The sequence below is a fragment of the Pteropus alecto genome, unplaced genomic scaffold (assembly GCF_000325575.1).
Source record: "Pteropus alecto unplaced genomic scaffold, ASM32557v1 scaffold113, whole genome shotgun sequence".
Classification (NCBI taxonomy): Eukaryota; Metazoa; Chordata; class Mammalia; order Chiroptera; family Pteropodidae; genus Pteropus; species Pteropus alecto.
Genome location: NW_006433949.1, coordinates 8,060,227 through 8,079,090, shown reverse-complemented (window position 1 = coordinate 8,079,090; position 18,864 = coordinate 8,060,227). Strand labels below are relative to the sequence as shown.

The following is an 18,864-nucleotide window of genomic DNA, read 5'->3' as shown; positions in this document are numbered from 1 at the left end:
GATTGAAAAAGGGACAGAATGCAAGGCATTTCTAAAGCAGAAATGATAGTAATAGGTTTTTTTTTATTTTGATTTTTTTTTAGGCGAGGCAACCTTTGGTCGACCTCTCAGATTGCAAGGACCTTGTCAGTTTACAATCCCTTATTTTTTCATTTTTATTTTATTTTTATTTTTTACGCCTACAGCACCTGGTCTTCCTAGGTGGTCTCCCATCCAAGTACTAACCAGGCCTGACCCTGCTTAGCTTCTGAGATCAGACGGGATCGGGCTTGCTCAGGGTGGCATGGCCGTAGACAGTAATAGGTTTAATGTAAGAAAAAAAGAATCAGATAAATTTTTACGTCTGGGAAACTGGAAGAAGGATGTTAGTAACAGGAAGATAAATTCATTTACAGGAATACTGAGTTGAAGACTAAGTAGGACTGCTCTGCTCTGGGAGAATGTAATAGGCCTTAATATAATATGCTTTATAAATGAGACTTTAAAAATTGTTAGCACCCAGGCTTGAGTAGTATTTACAGAAAGAATTTTAAATATTTTAATGAACTCTGTGCTGGTAGGACAGCCTCTACGCATTTTCTATGGTTTCGTTTTCTCCTAACCTTCTGCGAGTCTCTGTTAACAATTCTGTTTTGCATCATCCTTGCCACAGAAATGAAGTGTGATTATAATGTAACAAAGCTGAAGTTTAAGTACATACGAACTTATCTACCCAAAACTGATTCCAAAAATGCTGCTTTTGCTCAACACTTTTCTGGAACTTTTCTGTTGGAGTTGCTTTCAGGGTCAATCAACAATCCAAGCTTTATTATCACCCTTTGTTAACATCTCCATCCTGATTACTCATTAACTTAGCTCTGAGTTAACTTTTTTAAAAAAAATAAAATCCACCCTCAAAAAACCAGTAGATTTCTTGAGTACCACCACTAAGATTATTCCAGAGGTTGTGCCACAGACTTTCCAAATATTCTGATGAGTGGCAATATCACTGTGGGGAAGGGGTGCCCTACCCAGAGTGGGGCATCGCACTGCTAATTATTTCACATACCTGCTTTTCATTTCATCCTCGAAGCAGCCATACAAGCAAGTACTATACTATCATCTTATGCTAGGGAGTAAAAGAAGGTCCAGAAAAGTGAAGTAACTCGCTCAGGGTTATGAAACTAATACATAGCAAACTGAAACTTTAAAAATTTATGATTTTACTACTGTACCATGCTGCTTCTGATAAAATAAGAACACTGCTTCCCAATGGATGGGAAATTTATTAGTTAAATGGTATTATTACTATGTAATCCTATTGCATATGGCCATAACTTTAATACTCTTATAATTTCATTTGTTTCCCCATCACTTTCTGTATCGATTAATTCAGGAAAATACTGAGGAAAATATGGACAACTAGCCAGACAATTTGTCATAGATTTTGAATTAAGTCTACCTTATAGAAATACAGAATGTTAGATATAGAAATGGCTTTAACTCATCAGGCTTGACTCCCTCCGATTATAATATTATTATATGGTCTAAGTGTGTTACACTCCATGTCGACAAGCAAATGGATTTCCTTCTCTTTATATAACAGGTTCAACTGAAGGCTATTGTGTATTTACCGTCAGGGGTTTTATTCATGCACTCTCAGTTGAATACAGACAGTAAGTTTTCTTATTCCTCCTTTAAATTCTACTCATTCACCACTGAAACACCATACACATTTATATATAGTAGACGTTTATACTATCTTAAACTGGGTTGGAAGGCTGCAGGCTTGAATTATTTAAGAGAAAAACATTTCCACTTGTCCTGCCAAACACATTGATCAATGCCCACTTAAGTGATGTAATCATCTCCTTTCATTTTGTAAGGGCTACTCTCTCTCTTCAGGTGACTAAGCAGTCTGCAATCTTCCTTCCTTTAATTGGATAATTTTCAGGCTTTTCTTATCCTTCCGGTTTTTACAACTTCACGCAATCATTTTCCTCTGTGAATATAGCAATGGGTTTCATGGCTAGAGTCTTTCTTTAGCACACTTGTCTCTAGAACTCTCTAGATATCTTCCCACGCATGGGTGCAGTGCAACCCTTTCTCTACCCTGGTGTTCCAGACAGACTGGATACTGTGCAATGACCACCTTTTTCTGCTTGCAGTCTTGCTTTTCCTTCTTGGACTGATCTTCCTGCATCCTCCACACATCCTTCTCGCTCAGATGTTTGTTCTCCCACCTCTGGACCTGCGTGGCACTTTTGGTAAGGTTATTACCTAATATTGTAAACACAGCTACTGTTTAAGCACTAACAATGTGCTTTATCTGTACCCCAACGGATGTAATACAAACTATCCAGATTTTCCTCCTACCCCTTCACAGCACATTTCCCGTTCCCTATGCAGTCTGTCACTTATAGGCCTAGCATAGTGCTTGATCCATAGCAGGTGCTCAAGAAATAGAAGCCATTATTATTATGATTATGAGAGCAGGCACCATATGACTTATTCATGTTTGACCACAGGGCCTGGCAGAGTATCTGGCACATTCAACACATCTTTATAAAACTAACCAATGAAGAGAATGAATATTAAATGGCTATAAGATCCTTTGAGGCAAACTGTGCAGCCCGCCATGGACTGCTGAAACTCACTCTTTGGAGTCTGCACAGGAAAAGTACCCAATTAAGTTAACAGAGATGAGGCTGGGGAGCCCAGAGCATGGCCTGAAAGTCCAGCAAGACACACGGTACCAGGTTCGAGAAGGTTTTGTTGGCTAGTGGCTGCAGAGGCTGAATATGGGAGACAGCCTTCTGTAGACAGCTCAGGGTGAAGACCAATATCAGTTAGGCTATCCAGGTGCAGATGGCATAGTCAGACCAACTCCCTTGATCAAGGGGAAACTTGGGACTGTAAGGAAGGCTCTTGATGATGAAGGGGGACCTGATCCTTAGACAATTAAAGCCTGTACCTGAAAGTCCCACAGATACCAAAGGTAAGCCTCTGGGGCCCTGAGATTTAGCAGCGGCAGTCCAGGAAGTTGTCTGTGTTAGAGTCCAGCAAGAACTAGCAAGGCCAAGCAACCAGAATGAAACTCAAAACCCAGATTCAAGTCTTCGGCAGTGCTAAGTTTAAAAGGGGACAATGCACTGGGATGCCAGAGAGAGACTTGGGTTTAAGGAAACAAAACATAGCTTCAATTACTGAACTGGAGTGCAAGAAGGCTTAATCCCCCAAACATGGCAGACTAGTTATTCGATTTGGGGCATTAATTCAGGCAGAGCTAGCAGCAAGGTTGAGATCTGACTCAGTAAAGACTCAGATCTGGGACTAAGGACAGGACTTGCCAGTGATAAGGTTATTGGTGAGGCCGAGAACCTGGTACATTATTACAATACTGCGAGTCTTTCATAACGGATAATTAGCACACAACACAGCCTCTCAAAGCACAAAATCTACTTTGCTTCAGTGTTAAGGATTTCCAGATGCCAGCTAGCTAGAGATGGTAAAGTACAGATCACAGGTCTCTTTGGCCTGGCTTAACAAATATCCAATTCTTTCTATATACTTGTTTCACCCTTAGGCTGTGTATAGATAGCTGTGTAGCTGCTTAATCTTGTAATCCTCATAGTTATTTTTTTTTCTTAATCGAGCCCCAGATACAACTACTTCCAAATTGAAATTACTCTTTACGACCATAAGAGAGTTGTTTCATCCTCTGATTCTGGGACCAGAACTCCTGTCACCAGAATCTAGTCCACACATACTAGCAATAAAAGTGGCCCTTTTCCTTTAAAACCAACTAAACCAAACAAATACACTACTACTACACTGCTACGCCACCACCACCTCTACTACTACTACTATTACTACTACCACTACTACTACTACAGTCTTCCCATCACCTGGTTCTTCAGTAAGATTACACTTCTTGACTTTCATTTCTTGATATATCGAACTGTCTGTCTTGTATTGTTTCATGGTCTGTTCTCTGGATTTCATATCCCCCCCTTTTTTTTTTCTGATTCATGTTAAAGCAATATACACAAACCATGGACTGTCTGATTCAACTACCCATCTGATGACTAACTTTCCTCTACAACACTCCCACCAAGTGGTCATTTGGACAGTACTTGAACAGCTGGAATGATTGAGAACTCACCGCCTGCAGAGGCAACCTATTTTATCTTTTGAATCATCTGTTGGAAATAACTGTTTCGGACTGAAATATGCTTCCTTGAATTTCTATCCACTGACCCCAGCTCCTCTCCTTAGGGCCATATGGAACAAATATAAACCTCTATCCATGTTCCCTTTGGACATCTGAATAACAATATCGTTCCTGAGTTTGTATGCTTTGTTTTGCTGGATAAATATTCTCAGTGCTTTCAACTATTTGTTGTTATTGCTGTTGTTAAATGTTCTCACCAACATCATCTGTTTTTTTTCTAGATGTATTCAAGATGATCTATATGCTTCATATCCAGCCCATAGATAGATTAATTTCAGGTGTTCTCTAGTCAGCATAGAAAAGAGTAGAGTAGTTGCCTCATTGTTGTTCTGGACACTATGCCTCTCATAATGCAACCGAAGACTATATCAGCTTTTTGGGCAGCCATAACTCACTCACATTGAGCTTAAATGCCACATGTATTGCTGCTAAGCCCATTGCATATTTTTGCAATTGTTTTAGGGGGAGAAGGAGGTAGAAAGAAAGCTTTACTTATCATATTGATACTTCATAAAATTTGGATCCCAAAAATTCAACCTAGGATTTTGCATTCCTAATGATACTTAACAAATATCTAATTATTTCTATACACTGTTTCACCCTTAGGTTATGTACAGCTATGTACCTGCTCAATCATTTAATCCCCAGTTATTTTTTTTAGTTTGCTAGCCAAATGACGACAAACTAGAGATGGGTCATGGACTAGATTTCAGCTTAGGCTAGTCAGCTTTGCTTTATTTCATGGCCTCAGACTGTAGCCTTCCTCAAAATTACTTGTCTTTCAAAGGTATATTATTTATCACCAGAAGAACTGGTGGAAAGAATATAAATGATTCAAAGCAATATTACCACTGGAAACATGCCTCAAAAATAAGTATCCAGTACATTAAGGATGGTATGTTTATGATTTCCCATGAGAATATTATATCCAAACATATTTTCCTAGATTAAAGATAATATCTTATAGAGATAACACTGTATGGATTTTTAAAAATATTTTAACTTTGATTCTTTCAAATCAAAGAAAGCGGAATGAGTATTATTATCCTCATTATTAGATGAAGAAACAGACTTAGGAAGGTCATGACTTGTCTATGGTTACATGGCTGAAAAAGGGTAGAACCAGGGCTGAACCCCAAGTCCTTGTATTTTTAGTATGCATTTCCCACTGAACCTGTAGCACTCTGAGACAAGTGAGGCCCAGTCCTGGCACTAAGGCACTAAAATCCAAGGAGTTCTCCTCCAGGTATTAGACAAAATGTGCTCTACTTGCCCTTGCTATCCAGATTTTTTTTTTTTAAGGGTCTTGATGTAACAAATAGTTGTTACAATACTTAAGAGATGTCAAACACTAGCAATCATAAAATCATAGAATTTATGAGAATTAGTACAATGCCTTTAACTTTGGAGATTAGGAAGAGGTATCAAGTAATTTCTAAAGCGGCAATTACCTAATAGCAAAACCAGGAATAGAACCTATTTATATACCCAATTCAATGTTCTTTCTGTTACATTGTACTGTTCCTCAAAATACAAGTAGGCAGCTGTCTGTTACTTATAGCTAGGACATTTCTAAAAATGGAGTCCGATATATATTATCTATAACTCAAGAATATTACGGCCAAGGATCCTACCAAACTTCAAAGGACTATGGGCCAGGAGACTAATCAGAGAGGGGTGAACCATGATACTGAACCAGTGACTTCCCAGTAAACAGAGCTGTGCTACATGAAGCAGATCCTGAGAGCAGACTCCCTCCACCACTATCTACTGCTGTTGGGAGTCACTCAAGGACTGGAACTACCTGTGTCCTCGATGACCACGGTGCAAAGACAGCTGAGAGTCTTACTGAAAGGAGAGGATTATGAAGCTGCCAGTCAAGGGTGGTCTTTTTTAAAAGCAGGCTAAATAATCAGCTACTGAGATATTATATGTAAAAAAGACCCGATAAGTGATTATATAAACATTTATAAATACTAATACAGTGTTCGATTTGGTTCGACAATTATTTATTGAGCACCAGTTATATGCAAAGCACTGTAGATTCAAAGACATGTCATACCTCTATCCTCAAGAAACTTAACAGATTCAATACTAAGGCAACACAGATGTGGAAACTTAAGCAAGCCTGAAGAAGCCAGGAAAGGCTTTATTGAAGAGGAGACATTTGAATGGAATCTTAGAGTTTGGGTAAGAATTATCTAGGTGAAGAGGAGCTGAGCAAAAACAGAGGCATTAAATGGTGTGGAATGTTTGTGTAACTAGAAGCTGTTTGACAATGCTGGAGCCCAAAGTATAAGACGGGAAAGAATTATAGCATGAGATGAGGCCTTATGCCATGCCATTCTTGGAGTGCCACTAAAGAACAGAGCACCCTGGGAACCAAGACCAAGGGGGAATTTGAAGTTGGGAGGCAGGAAGACTGATGAAGAGTTGGTTGAAGTAACTAGGAGATGATAAAAGCCTTTACAAAGAATGTATAAGTTGCAATAGGAATGTATAAGATACATCAGATAGCCATATTCCAGAAAAAAAAAAAGGAAGTTATTGAATGATGTTACCTGTAGGGTGGGGTCTCCTGATCTAAATATTTCTCTCAGGACCTCTTCTCATGTCTGATACTTTTACCATCAGAAAGTTCCTTCTGTAGGATCTTTAACAGTCTCCTACCCTACTAAAATGGAGTTGATCAGTGCTTTTGAGTGTTGTTCAGCTAACATTAAGATGGATTACAAAAAAAAAAGATGAATTATGAAAGTTTACTGGGAGTAAAGGCCTTGCAGGGATGAGTAGGGCTAGTCATGAGGGGAGAAGCAAAAAACTCATATATTAAAAAAAAAAAAAAATCTCAAAGGAAAACAAGGGACGAAAAGTTCAAGCTGCTAAAAAGGAGACAAAGAAACCTCATATGCCACCATTTTGGCTGGTCTGGCCCTGCTCTGCTACAAAATCCATTTTCAATTGGCTTGAGTACATTATTTCAAAACTCTTTCATGTGCGACACTTAAATTCCTATAAGGATAATAAAATAACAATAAAATAAACCCTAGCAAAGCAAGAACTGTGACTTCTGAGCTAATAAACACCATGTAGAAACAAGTTAACCCAGAAATTGGGCCTTTAGAAAGTCGCTCCAGATCTTTCCTACCCTTGACTAGACTGGCTCCTATATTTTTATTTCCAGTTAAGTGTTGTGTTTAACTTGGAAATCTGACAAATACCAAGAACTCTTACCCCATAAGCCACAGTATTATTGGGAGGATAAAACAGGACAAAAAGAGGCAAATGCTTTTGTGTGCTGTAAAATGCTTAATGAGGACACAAGCAGCCCCTCTGGCTCATAGAAGAAAAGAGGACAGACAGGTGGGATTTTGGAGTTACAGCCCTTGCAAGCATTGCTCACCAGTGCTGATAATAAAATTTTAGTCTTTCAAATGTTGATGAGCAGAACCCATAGTACCTTAAGTACCTTTCCTAAGGATTAAAATTAATGCATTAGTGAATTTAAAAGTAACACCTAAAAATAGACACTAATACATTTTTAACAAATGAGCTCTTTCTATAAAACCAGCCTCCATAATGAAATTCTTTTGTCGCAGATAAGCGTGTAAATAGAGGAAGTTACATATGATTAGAATATTAGAATCATACTTTACTAGAATTAAGAAAGGCTTAGATTATCTCTAGAGACTATCTTCCCAGCTCCCTACCATCCCCTGCCTTTCTTATAGCAGGAAAACTGAGCTAATGGTAGAACCCAGACTAAACTGCCGTTTCCTGACTCCTGGTCTAAGGCTCTTTTTTTAAATAAAATATTTCAAATATAAAGAAAGCATATTACCAAACACCCAGATTTTTAAAATGTTAATCTTTTAATTCTTTTTTTTAATTCTTTTTTTAAAAAAAAGAATTAAAATATTATACATCAGCAGATGGTTCTCATTCCTCTAGCCCATTCCCCTACCTCCCTCTCCAGAGGTTAACCACCATATTGAGGCTGCGGTGTATTCCATCCTTCCTGTTCATGTTTGTATACACTTACCAAATGATTACATGTCCATATACCACACCCTGGTTGCCAGAGAAAGAGTTTGTCTTGGTCTTCACAAAAAGAAGGAGTCCCTTACTCTAGTATGCTTACATGCAGTTAAAACCTTTGGGGTTTGGCTGGATATTTCGAAAAGAAACTAGGGCAGAGCTTAAAGTCTTTCAAAATGATTGCCACAGAAGGATCTAATGAAGTGTCTTATTATCTAAAGTGAAAAATAAATTGGGCAAATATAACAATTTTAGTATAGCTTTTTGAATCCTACTCAAGTGTTTCATATCTGTGAAAGCCTGGTTTATAACAGCCTAGGATGAATGACCTGTCACCTAAAAAGAGAGAAAGATGGATTAAGCAATTTAAATAGTAATAATAGTTTCTACTGCTTCAAGTTCAAGCTCAAATGTCACCGCCTTAATGAATGTCCTTGATCTCATCAGAATTAATTCCTTCAACAGTCCAAAGCCCTGTAGATACAACAATAGATCAGACTCAGTTCCTGCCCAGAGCCCAGAAATAATTACACAATAGTGTTTGATAAGTGTTCCGATAGAGGGTTAGTGGAGTCCAATATTTCTGGAGAAATTGGAGAAGACTTTCCATTGGAGGTGATATTTGAGCTGCATCTTGGAGGATGAGTAGGAGTTCACAAAACGGAAGATGAACGGTCATTCCAGGTAGGGAGACATTGAATGAGAGAGTACAAAGGATGGTAAGCTATTAGTTTTAAAAAGACAACTACAGGTAGATAGCAGAGGTAAGTTAGAAGACTGGTAACAATTCAAGCGAAAGATGACATGATTGTAGGCATGAGGTGAGAGGGAGGATTTTCACAAAATTCAAGAGATACATTTAGCAGAACTTGATGCTTGATTGTATGGGAGAAAGAAAGAACACAAAGGAGCTGAGAATGACTTCCAAAGCCTTGGCAAATGAGTGGGCAGTGAAGGCATTAACTAAAATAGGAAATACCATACAGAAGATAAGAGCAGGCCTGAGAAGCGGGGGTTCAAGTTCCCTCTGAGGCATTTCGAGTCAACAATAAGGCCTCTTCCCTGGGGCCTTAAATGATTTCCTTTTCTAGGCCAGAACTCAAAGCTTCCTCTGAGCTCCATAGCATATTGTGTACCTTTTTCATATCACATTATTTAAATCTGCCATAGTTCCAAGTGTGTCCCTAACTTAAATCATGAAGAGGTACGAGATCTTGTTTGTCTGTGTATTGTCCTTATCTCAGAACCTTACGTACAAAAGCCTTCAAAGTTTGCATTCTTGAACAGCCAGCCAGCTCCATCAGATACTGGAAAGTGCCAGTTAACATTTATCAAAACAATGACCAAAAGTTGAGTTAGTGGCCCACATAACACATCTAAAGTATTTGGCCCTACAACACCTACTTTTAGCTCTCTCTGTGCTTATCTTACTTTTCAACAACACTGCAAGGTAGTTTTATTCCTGTTTTACAGATAAAGCAGCAGAAGCCCCAAGCGTCTTAATAACTTCCCTGAGGTCACAAGGTTTGCAAATGGCTAAATCAGGATTTGGGCGGACTTGTTCCTTCACCATTATGCCCGTCAGAGTTAGGCTGTCCTAATTCTCGGCTGGGCTGAAAAGAGGATCTTTTTTGGTTCCTGAGAGGGCAACACCACCGGGATTGGAGGGAACTACAAGAGAGTTCTCACCCCTACCATCTCAAAACAGTCTAAAGTGCCCCTCTGCCGGCGAAGTGCCCATGGGGACACAGCCACTGCAGACGGCAGAGTTCAAAGAGTCCAGAGGGTGAACCGCTGTGCGGGGACCCAACATTTTGCAGAATTAACTTCACGAAAGCGCATGGCATCACTTGACCTTTTGCTCAAGCGACGTCCGCGCGGCCAGGGCTCCAACGCCGAACTCCAGGGTCGGAGGACGCTGCCGCCGGGACTCTCAGGGTTATAAATTCTAAGAAATAATGGGCACTGGAAGACCGAGGGGCAGCCTCCTATCCCTCGGGATACTGAAACTCGTCCCGTATCTTCCTCCGCAGTCCCATGCGGTGAGCCAGCTGGCTTGCCGACCCCATGGTACGGACCGGAGACCGAAGTCGCGGCGGGGAAAGGCCCCGCGGGGGTGCGTTAGGGCGGAAGAGGCGCTGCTATGCGCCGGCCCTGGACCTCAGACCCGCGCCGCCGCAGCATCCCTCACCGCCTCTCCAGGTACCGGGTCCCGCTCCGACATCTTGGGGCAGGTGAGAGGTGGAACGTAAAGGCGAGCAAGAGGGCAACAGAACCGCCCTGGGAACCGGCACGAGGGCCTCCGAGGGCGACGGAAGGGCGTAAGCCAGGCCCGCAGTGGGCTCCAGACGCGCGAGGGCTCCAAGCGGCCCTGCCATGGAGGGGGCGTGTCCCGGCGCGTGCCGAACGAGGCGCCAATGGCAGGGCGGGGGCGGGCTCATCCGCGAAGCCCTGGGGTGCTGATTGGCTGCGCGCTGGGGAGGCGCGAGGAGAGGGCGTGCCCTTACGAGAGACTTGCAGGTGCAGAAGGCTCGCTAGGAGAGAGGCGAGTTTGTGCGCGGGCCTGGCTGTCTCCTCCTCTGACTCCTCCCCCTTCGGATAAAGGGCAGGCAGTTTGGGCCTGGACTTCGGCCTTTGCGGACTTCAGCCATGGCCGGACCTGAGTGGGAGTCGCTGGAGCAGTGCTTGGAGAAGCACCTGCAGCCCGCAGACTTGCGGGAGGTGAAACGCGTTCTCTATGGCAAGGAGACCAGGTCTGGGGCCCGGAGGCTGGGGCGGAGGGTTGTGGACAGCGAGCGTGGGTTCGGGGGACCGTGATGACTGTTTCAGCATCTCAAGGGCTCTTTGGGGGAGTCAATGAAGTCCTGAGTGGGCTAGCAGAGACCATACGAAGCCTAGATATGAAGTTCTGGGGTGCTCAGGCGTTGCACAACGGCAGCGTGACCTCTACAAGCCACTTCTCCAGTTACCTGGATCTAGAAGAGAAAGGATGGGCTTTTTACTCCCTGAGGCTTTCTCTGTGGCCACCTAACTCTTCTGACCCGCTTCCAGTGATCAGTGTTCTCCCCAGGTCCAAGCCTGGACTCTGGATGTCTATCCCAGTCAGTGCCTCCAGCCAGAGCCCCCGGCAGATCAACTGATTGTCCAGCCCCAGCTCCTCCTTCCTGCAGTGACCGGCCTCTAGTGGACTCTTGGAGATAGAAGCCTTCTGAATCTGGTTGGCCAAGGAAACTTTCCCACTTGGCAAGCAATAGAAGTTAGTTACCACACTTGGTACAGATGTGTTCCCACTCCCAGCCAGTCTTGTGCATCACTAGGGCTTTCTGGAGATAGTGCACTGCTGAGACTGGGTATACAAAGTTGGAAGATACTTCTCCTTCTACTCTGGTTTCTATTCAGTCTTCTTTTCACAACCAGAAACTGTAAATCATATCCTGTTGCTCCTTTGCTTAAAAGTCTATGAGAGAGTTCCGTGGCTCTTAGAAGGAAATCCAAACTTTGACCCCATTCAACTCCTAACTAAATGTCCTTCCACTTCCTTGCCAATTGGCAGGCTTCCTGACCTTGGCAGTGACCTTGAGGCAGAATCTGATCAACTCACTGTAAACATGAGGGTGTTGATTGGGTCAGTGCTTCCCATCTTCCAGCTGCTGTGGAGTTACTATAAGGAGGTCAGACCTCAAATACAAAGGTGTTTTCACAGCTAGTGGATGATAAAGGTAGAACAACCATCTTTGGGGGCGGGAGGGGTACTGAATTTGGTCAGAAAGGGCTCATCATACCCAAAGAGGAGTACCAGGACTGGATGACCTTCAAGGCCCCTCTAGTGTGCTCAGGCTGGAATACCACTTTCTACCGAACCTTATCAAGGTTTATCATGGGCAAAGTCTTTTAGAGTTGAGGCTCCCAAAGAAGATGTCAAGAAGGTGTCTTAAAGCAAGGAGTGTCTCAAGCTACAGTTCCAGGGATGAGAAAAGGTTTGTTTGAAGGGTGAGGGGGTATGTTCTCTGGGAAAAAAGATAGAGGGCTCATGAGTGTCAGGGAGAGGCAAAGCGGGAAAAGAGAAATAAGTTTCCCACATAGGTGGTTGACTAGGGCACATGCTAGAAAACAGGGTAAGGACTACCTTGCAAGAAGGGCTTTGTATGAGCATTTGGGTCGCTTAGGTGTGGGGAGGGATTATAATGGGTGGTAAATTGGGACCAACGTCCATTGACCAGTGACTGCCAGGCCTCATCCTGGGGCTTGGTTCACAATAACTGAGTTAAGTGGCTCCCCATTTCCTCTTTTTCTTATTGCCTTTTCTTGGTCTGTTCCACTCAGCACTGAGCCCTTCCAGGCTTTACTTCTAGGGCATAAACCTTTGTACTTGTTCAGTTCTTGCGATAGAGTAGGATTTGGCTATAAATGGGATTGCAAACTAAAGTAGGAAATGAATCATTTAAAACATCTTCTCCCACTTAAACTCCAGTTCGGTCCTCACAGCCTGACTTGGACATGGCTGCCTCTGTGACAGCCCGGTGGAGCCTGAATCCTCAGCCCCTCCCCTGGACTCCCTTTGCACTCCACACAAGCCCACCTTCTCTCCTGTGACTTGTTCTGCCCAACACAAAGATGATGCTTAGTAAGCGTTTGCTAAATGAATGAGCTAAATAGGCCTTTGCCTCTGCCAGACAGATGAAATCCCCAAAGAACATCAACTCTCAATTTTAAGACAGCTAGAACCAAGAAGCATTTGTTCATTCAACAAACATTTATTGAGCGTTTATTTTTGTCTCAGGCACTGGGGATACAAGGATGAGTAAGCCATTGTTGCAACCCTCAGGGGACTTTCTTCGAATGGTTATCCTGTATCGTGAGAGAAAGATGCAGGGAGAGCTAGAGAATCTACATGTACAAGGTTGGGGCAGGTCAAGAAGGCATCCCAGAGGCGCCACGCTTCAGCTGCAACCTGAAGGAGATGGAGGAGTTCTTTTGGAGACAGGAAGGGTTCAGGTATTCTAGGCCAAGGCCCGGACACCAGGGGACATGCTCATTTGGAGACTGTGGGTGTAGAGTACTGTAGGGTTCACCCGAGCGGGGAGGCAGGAGTAGCTGGGGTGAGTCCTGGGGGCTCTGTATGCCATGCTGAGGCAGAAGGACTTGTCTTGATGGTGATGGGAGCCTTTCAAGAATTTGAAAAGGACAGGTGAAGGATGAGGAGGCCTAAAGCAAACAGAGTGTCTGAGGGTGGAGAGGAAGAAGGGTTCCAGAGGTCTCAGGGAGGTCAGTGGACAACGTGGCTAGCAGGTGTGGCAGAGGAGGCAGGATCATTCCAGCTTCTGGTTTGCACACTCAGGTGGCTGGTGGATTCATCTGATGAGAAGCAGTTTTGGGAAAGGCTGGTGAATTGGATGGGGAATGCTGTTAGCTTCCTAGGGCTACTGTAACAAATTATCACACACTGGTAGCTTAAACCAAAAGACATTTGTTCTCACAGTTCTGAAGACCAGAAGTACAAAATCAAGGTGTTGGCAGAGCCATACTGCTCCAGAGGCCCCGGGGGAGAATTCTCCCTTGCCTTTTCCAGTTTCTGGTAGCTTCTGGCATTCCTTGGCTTATGGCAGCATCACTCCCATCTCTGCCTCTGTCTTCACATGGCCTTCTCCTTATGTCTCTCCTCTGGGCATCTCTTATAAGAACACTAGTCACTAGATTTAGGGCTCACCCATATAATTCAGGATAGCCTTATCTTGAGATCCTTAATTACATCTGCAAAGTTCCTTTCTCCAGATGAGGTCCCGTTCACAGGTTTTAGGTATTAGGATATGGACATATCTTTTTGGGGGCCACAGTTCAACCGACTATAGGGACCATGAGGAGATGGGCCTCAGCAGGGAGGCAGAGCTTGGGGTGGTCCCAAAGATGATTATTTCAGGTGAAGGAGGAAGGAGTGCAGAGTGGGATTCTGGAGAACCTGATGTTAAAGGGGCCAGAGGAAGCAGAGGCTTTGTGGGAGATTCTAGAGGCCAGGATGCAGTGGTAGGGGGCCCTAGGGTGGGTAGCAAGGATGCTGAGTGGGACAGAGTCAGAGTGTCTGGTGGCATAAGATCTGGTAGGATGAGGACAGCAGGGAGTCTACTGGCTTTAGCAACCAGAAGGCTGGTGGCTCAAGGTGGGGTGTGGGGGCCTGAGAACAAGGGCTGAGGAAGGTGTGGCAGGTGAAGATTGCAAGGAAGCTTCCAGCAGAGGGGAGGGGAGAGAGAGCAAGCGAGGTAATAAAAGGGACCTGTGTAGAACCTGTTCTCCCCCTCCCCCTCCTTTTTTTTTCCCCTAGTTTTTTAATGGGAGAGACTCAATCAGCTTTAGTGGTGTATATGGTGGGTCTATGCCGGACAGAGATGTCCAAGCCATGTGTATTGTTAAGTGAAAAAGGCAGGTGGGAGAGCAGAATATACAGACTGATGCTATTGTATTTATAAAACACGTACAGAAAGAGAAATATCGGGAAGGTACATAAAACATTGTTAAGAGAGGTCATCTCTGAAGTTCAGGACTGGGGCTAAGGGATGGGATGGAGAGGGAGACTCATTTTTCCTTTGATAACTTTTTCCACTGTTCGATTTTTTTTTTTCTCCCATGAATATGTGTTTCTTTCGTAACAAAGCTCTAGTTTAATTATTTAAAATGCTGATGGTAAAGAGCCATTAGAAGGGGAAAGATGAAGTTCCAGAAGTGAAAGGTTACTGAAGAAGCAGGAGCTGAGTTCCCTCAGGCAAGGTCTGCCTTGAGCCTGGGCGGAGATGTGGGGGCCCAGCGGAAGGGGTGGGGCGGGAGGGTGTCTTGGGGCTAAGTAGTGGGCTTTCCTTGAAGTTGGAAGTGAGAGGTGGGGCCCTTAGTAGCAGGATGAGGGGCAGAGGGGCAGAAAGCCAACTCTGGAGACCAAGGGAGGGTAGTGGGCAGCACAGATCCTCCACCCCTCCTATTCGCCCTCCCCCCAGTGAAGTCGTGGCTCATTTGCTGGTCTCCGCCCCTCCTGGGCCATGGCTGATCTGTGCCTCACCACATCCCCGAGACAAGCCTTTGGTAGACACAGCACATGTTTATGGAATGGGGCTCGAGGTTGGTTGGGTTCCCCAAGACTCAGCGATGGGCCCCCTGTTTCAGAGCAGGGTGGGGAAACCTCGCAGGGAACTGGGGCGGTGCAAAGATGGAGGCAGCACTCAGCATAGATGGTGAGGAGGCAGGAAGGTCGTATATCTTGGAATAATGAGGCTGATGGCGGTGGAAAGATGGGGAGAGCAGACAGCTGTGGGCTGGATGGGGAGAGATGACCAGAGACTGAGGGACATCATCCAAGTGATGGTTATAGCAGGGCTCGCAAACTCAAAACAAGACCTCATCTGCCTGATATCTTCCTGGGGTGAGACCTCAGGCGGAGGGTGGGGCTGCCAGGAGCTCTCTCAAAGGGCAGTCCGGTTCCCTGGCCCATAGGCCTTAGGGGAAACAAATACACCCTTCTCTCCTCCTGTCCAACACAGAGACTTAACCTGGGGTGGAGGCCTGCCGAGATGGGGGGCCCTGCTGCCTGAGGGCAGGAGGACTATCTCTGAGGCAGTCACGGCAAAAGAAGGCACAGTGTGGGCTCTGCTGGGGGCACTTGCTGTTATTTCCAACCCGCTGAAGCTAACAGAACCCTGACTAGTTGAAAAGCAGGCTGATTGTCAGGGGTGGAACCCAACGCTGAGCTGTCAAGGAGATCACATGGAAACCGCCTGGCAGGGGGCGGCGACAGGGGGCTTGGGCTGACAGGGCTGTGATTTTGAAAGAAACATCTTTAAGAAAGTGACTTAAAGTAGGAGGGAAATATTATTATTAGATAATGGCTGTCAGGTTATTTTTTGATGTGTTCTCTGGGTATTTCATAACCATCTCATCCCTAGATGGTAAGGCCTTCCTGGCCAGGGGTCAAGCCCCCATCCCCCTGTGGGTTTGGCCTCCATCCTGGGCACAACAGGCATCAGAGGTGTTTGGCCAATGGTTACTTCAGTGGGAGGTTTCGTAAATAATCCACTTGCCTTTGTTAATAAACCACAAACCAGGATGAGTGCTTGGGCCTTTGGTCTGGACACTTGGGCCCCCACCAAGCCCCAGCACGTGCATGGAACACTCTCCACACACACACCAGCCCCGTTCTCTGGCAGGAGCAGCAGCAAAACAGGACAGTGGGGACACTGGAGACCTGCAATCCCTGGTGGTGAAGGGTCACAGGGCCTTCCCTCATGCCTCAGCCCTGGCCTTTCCACCCAGCCGTATCTAGAACTCGTCTGGGCATCCATTCCCTCACTTCTGTGCTGACCGCTGAGACTTTAATCCCCACCCTGATTTCAGCATCTCTAAAAGGTCAACTCTCGACGAGTCACCTGCCGCTCCCAACCCTCACCCTGCTTCCTCCTTTGGCCAGGCCTGACCACTGCCACCCCGCTGCTGAAATCTCCCCAGTGACTGACGAAGTCCACACTCTGTGTGTGTCGTGCGGTGTTCGTTCCCGCCCAGCCAGGCAGGCCCCCCCTCTCTGCCAGGCCCCGCTCCAACTCCCCATGCTCTGGCACTGGCTGCTCTGTTTGCCTTCTAACCAGGACGCAGCACCTCTTCTCTACCCGATGAAAGACTGTGGGGTTGGGGAAATTTTAAATTCCGCACGCCTCATGCAAATCATCTCCCCTCTTCTTTCCTGCCCATTTAGGAAGCTAGACCTGCCCAGCAGGGCTTTTGAATTCGCCTCCGAAAGGGACTTTGAGCTGCAGGGCTACGCCTTCGAGGCCGCAGAGGAGCAGCTGAGGCGACCTCGGACCGTGCGTGTGGGGCTTGTTCAGAACAGAACTCCCCTGCCTGCAGACGCCCCTGTGGCGAAACAGGTGCAGCCTCTTTTGACCGTAAATACATAAACAGGCCATGGCCCATTTATTCTGTGTTTTGAACACACCCAACAGTGCCCTGCTGGCCACTCACTCGAGGTCCGCAAGCACATCGAGTGGTCAAATGGTCGCCCAGATACTTCGGCCCTAGCCACCCCACTTCCCTGTGTCTCTGGCTCCTCCTTCTCTTCTGGCTCCTCCCCTTTCTCTGCCTCCCTCTCACTCCTCACTGTCCTTTCCACCTACCCCTCACTTCCTCTCCTGTGATTGATCCATTGTTCCATTTACCAGTTGAGATGGGGCCCTTTTGGCTGGCTCATGCTCTCTCCAGGGAACTCTGCCTCTCAGTCTCCTGCCAAAAGGCCACTTGCCAACGCACGCCAGTCAGGACCCATCCGTCCGTTGATGCGTTTCTCTGCCTTGTTCCTAAGGGCGAGACTCACCATACTCAGATGTCTGTCAGCTGATGGTGCCTGCAGGGCTGCAGGCATTTGCTTATGATCTTCTTATGATCTGACTATTACTATCAATGTGATGGCACGTTGTATTTCCCTAAAGAAATATGTTTTCACGGACGCAGGTGGTTTCTCGTATACACTTCACCACTTTCCTCCAGCTGCTCAAACTTTCCAGGCCTTCTCTGCAGACGTAGCTCCAGATAGAGCATGCTTGAGAATTCTCAGGGATTCTAGAGAAACCTAAGGTCAGTTGGATTCCAGGTTGGGTTCTGCATTGTCTTTCACGTTGGTTCTTCCTCAGCTTTTGTTGGATTAAAAGATTTCTGGTTCTCTGTTCACCTTTTGTCTCCAGGTTAGTTGACTGTGAACATGTGTCCTCGACTGTCCCAGATTGTCAGGTCGTCAAAGGCAAGGGTGCTGTTTTCAGCCCCAAAACGCCTAGAAGCACTTTTTGCCTACTGTTGCTCCCTGCCCCGGGAACATCTGTGGGGCCCTGGCGTGCAGTCTCACAGGGGAGATAGAGAGCACTGTAAAAAATCTGTGCTCTCCGGGTTTTCAGCCTGGTTCCTCTGGTCTTTCTTTGAACAAACACTTCCGACTGTCTCCTGGGAGCCAGCTGTTGTGCTGAGGACACAGAGAAGATGAGGACACTTTCCCCCTGCTCTGAAGGAGCTCATGGGGTCATGGGAGCGACAGACAGTGGGAGAACATGACAGCACAATGGGAACAACACCACCAAAGGGGCACACGTAGGCTGGGGAGCACAGAGGTACCTCAATACTCCTGGGAGAGTCTCCCCTCTGTGAGTGACACGTGACATGGATAATCCTCCCCATCCAGGGAGGAGGATTGGGTGGGGGAAGGAAGCACATTCCTGGCCAAGGGCACAGCTGGGAAAGGCAAGTCATTCGATGATAAGGTACACACAAAAATAAAAGTGGCAGGACGAGGCATCCCCAAAGCCTTGAATGCAGGGTGGTGGAAAGGGGACTGTGTCCTGGGGCGAGGGAACAGTTTCCGCAGGGAATGGTCCTGGTCTTACAGTAAGCAGCACACAAGGCAGGCAGTTCTCCCCATTCTCTAGACAAGGAAACCGAGGCTCAGAAAGGCAGCGTTGAGTGTGTGGGGGACCCCAGAGGCTCTGCAGCTCCCCGTTTTGTGGCAGATTTTGGACCTGACGACAGTATGAAATATCAGAACTTCCCCACCCTGCTCATCCTCTTGCAGCTCGTTGGATGAGGGTGGTTGTGCCAAATGC

At 45.6% G+C, this 18,864-nt stretch overlaps 1 protein-coding gene and 1 pseudogene across 1 annotated transcript in view; one reads left to right on the top strand and one right to left on the bottom strand.

The window, feature by feature from the left end:
- Positions 1 to 176: 176 nt before the first annotated feature.
- LOC112477276 lies at positions 177 to 295 on the bottom strand (annotated as a pseudogene).
- Positions 296 to 10,900: 10,605 nt separating this feature from the next.
- The window catches only part of UPB1 (beta-ureidopropionase 1), a 29,437-nt gene continuing 21,473 nt past the window's right edge, over positions 10,901 to 18,864 (top strand). The window contains exons 1-2 of the mRNA XM_006908728.1: positions 10,901 to 11,004; positions 16,977 to 17,148. Of these exons, the coding sequence (XP_006908790.1) occupies positions 10,901 to 11,004; positions 16,977 to 17,148 (276 nt within the window). The remainder of the gene's footprint in view (positions 11,005 to 16,976; positions 17,149 to 18,864) is intronic.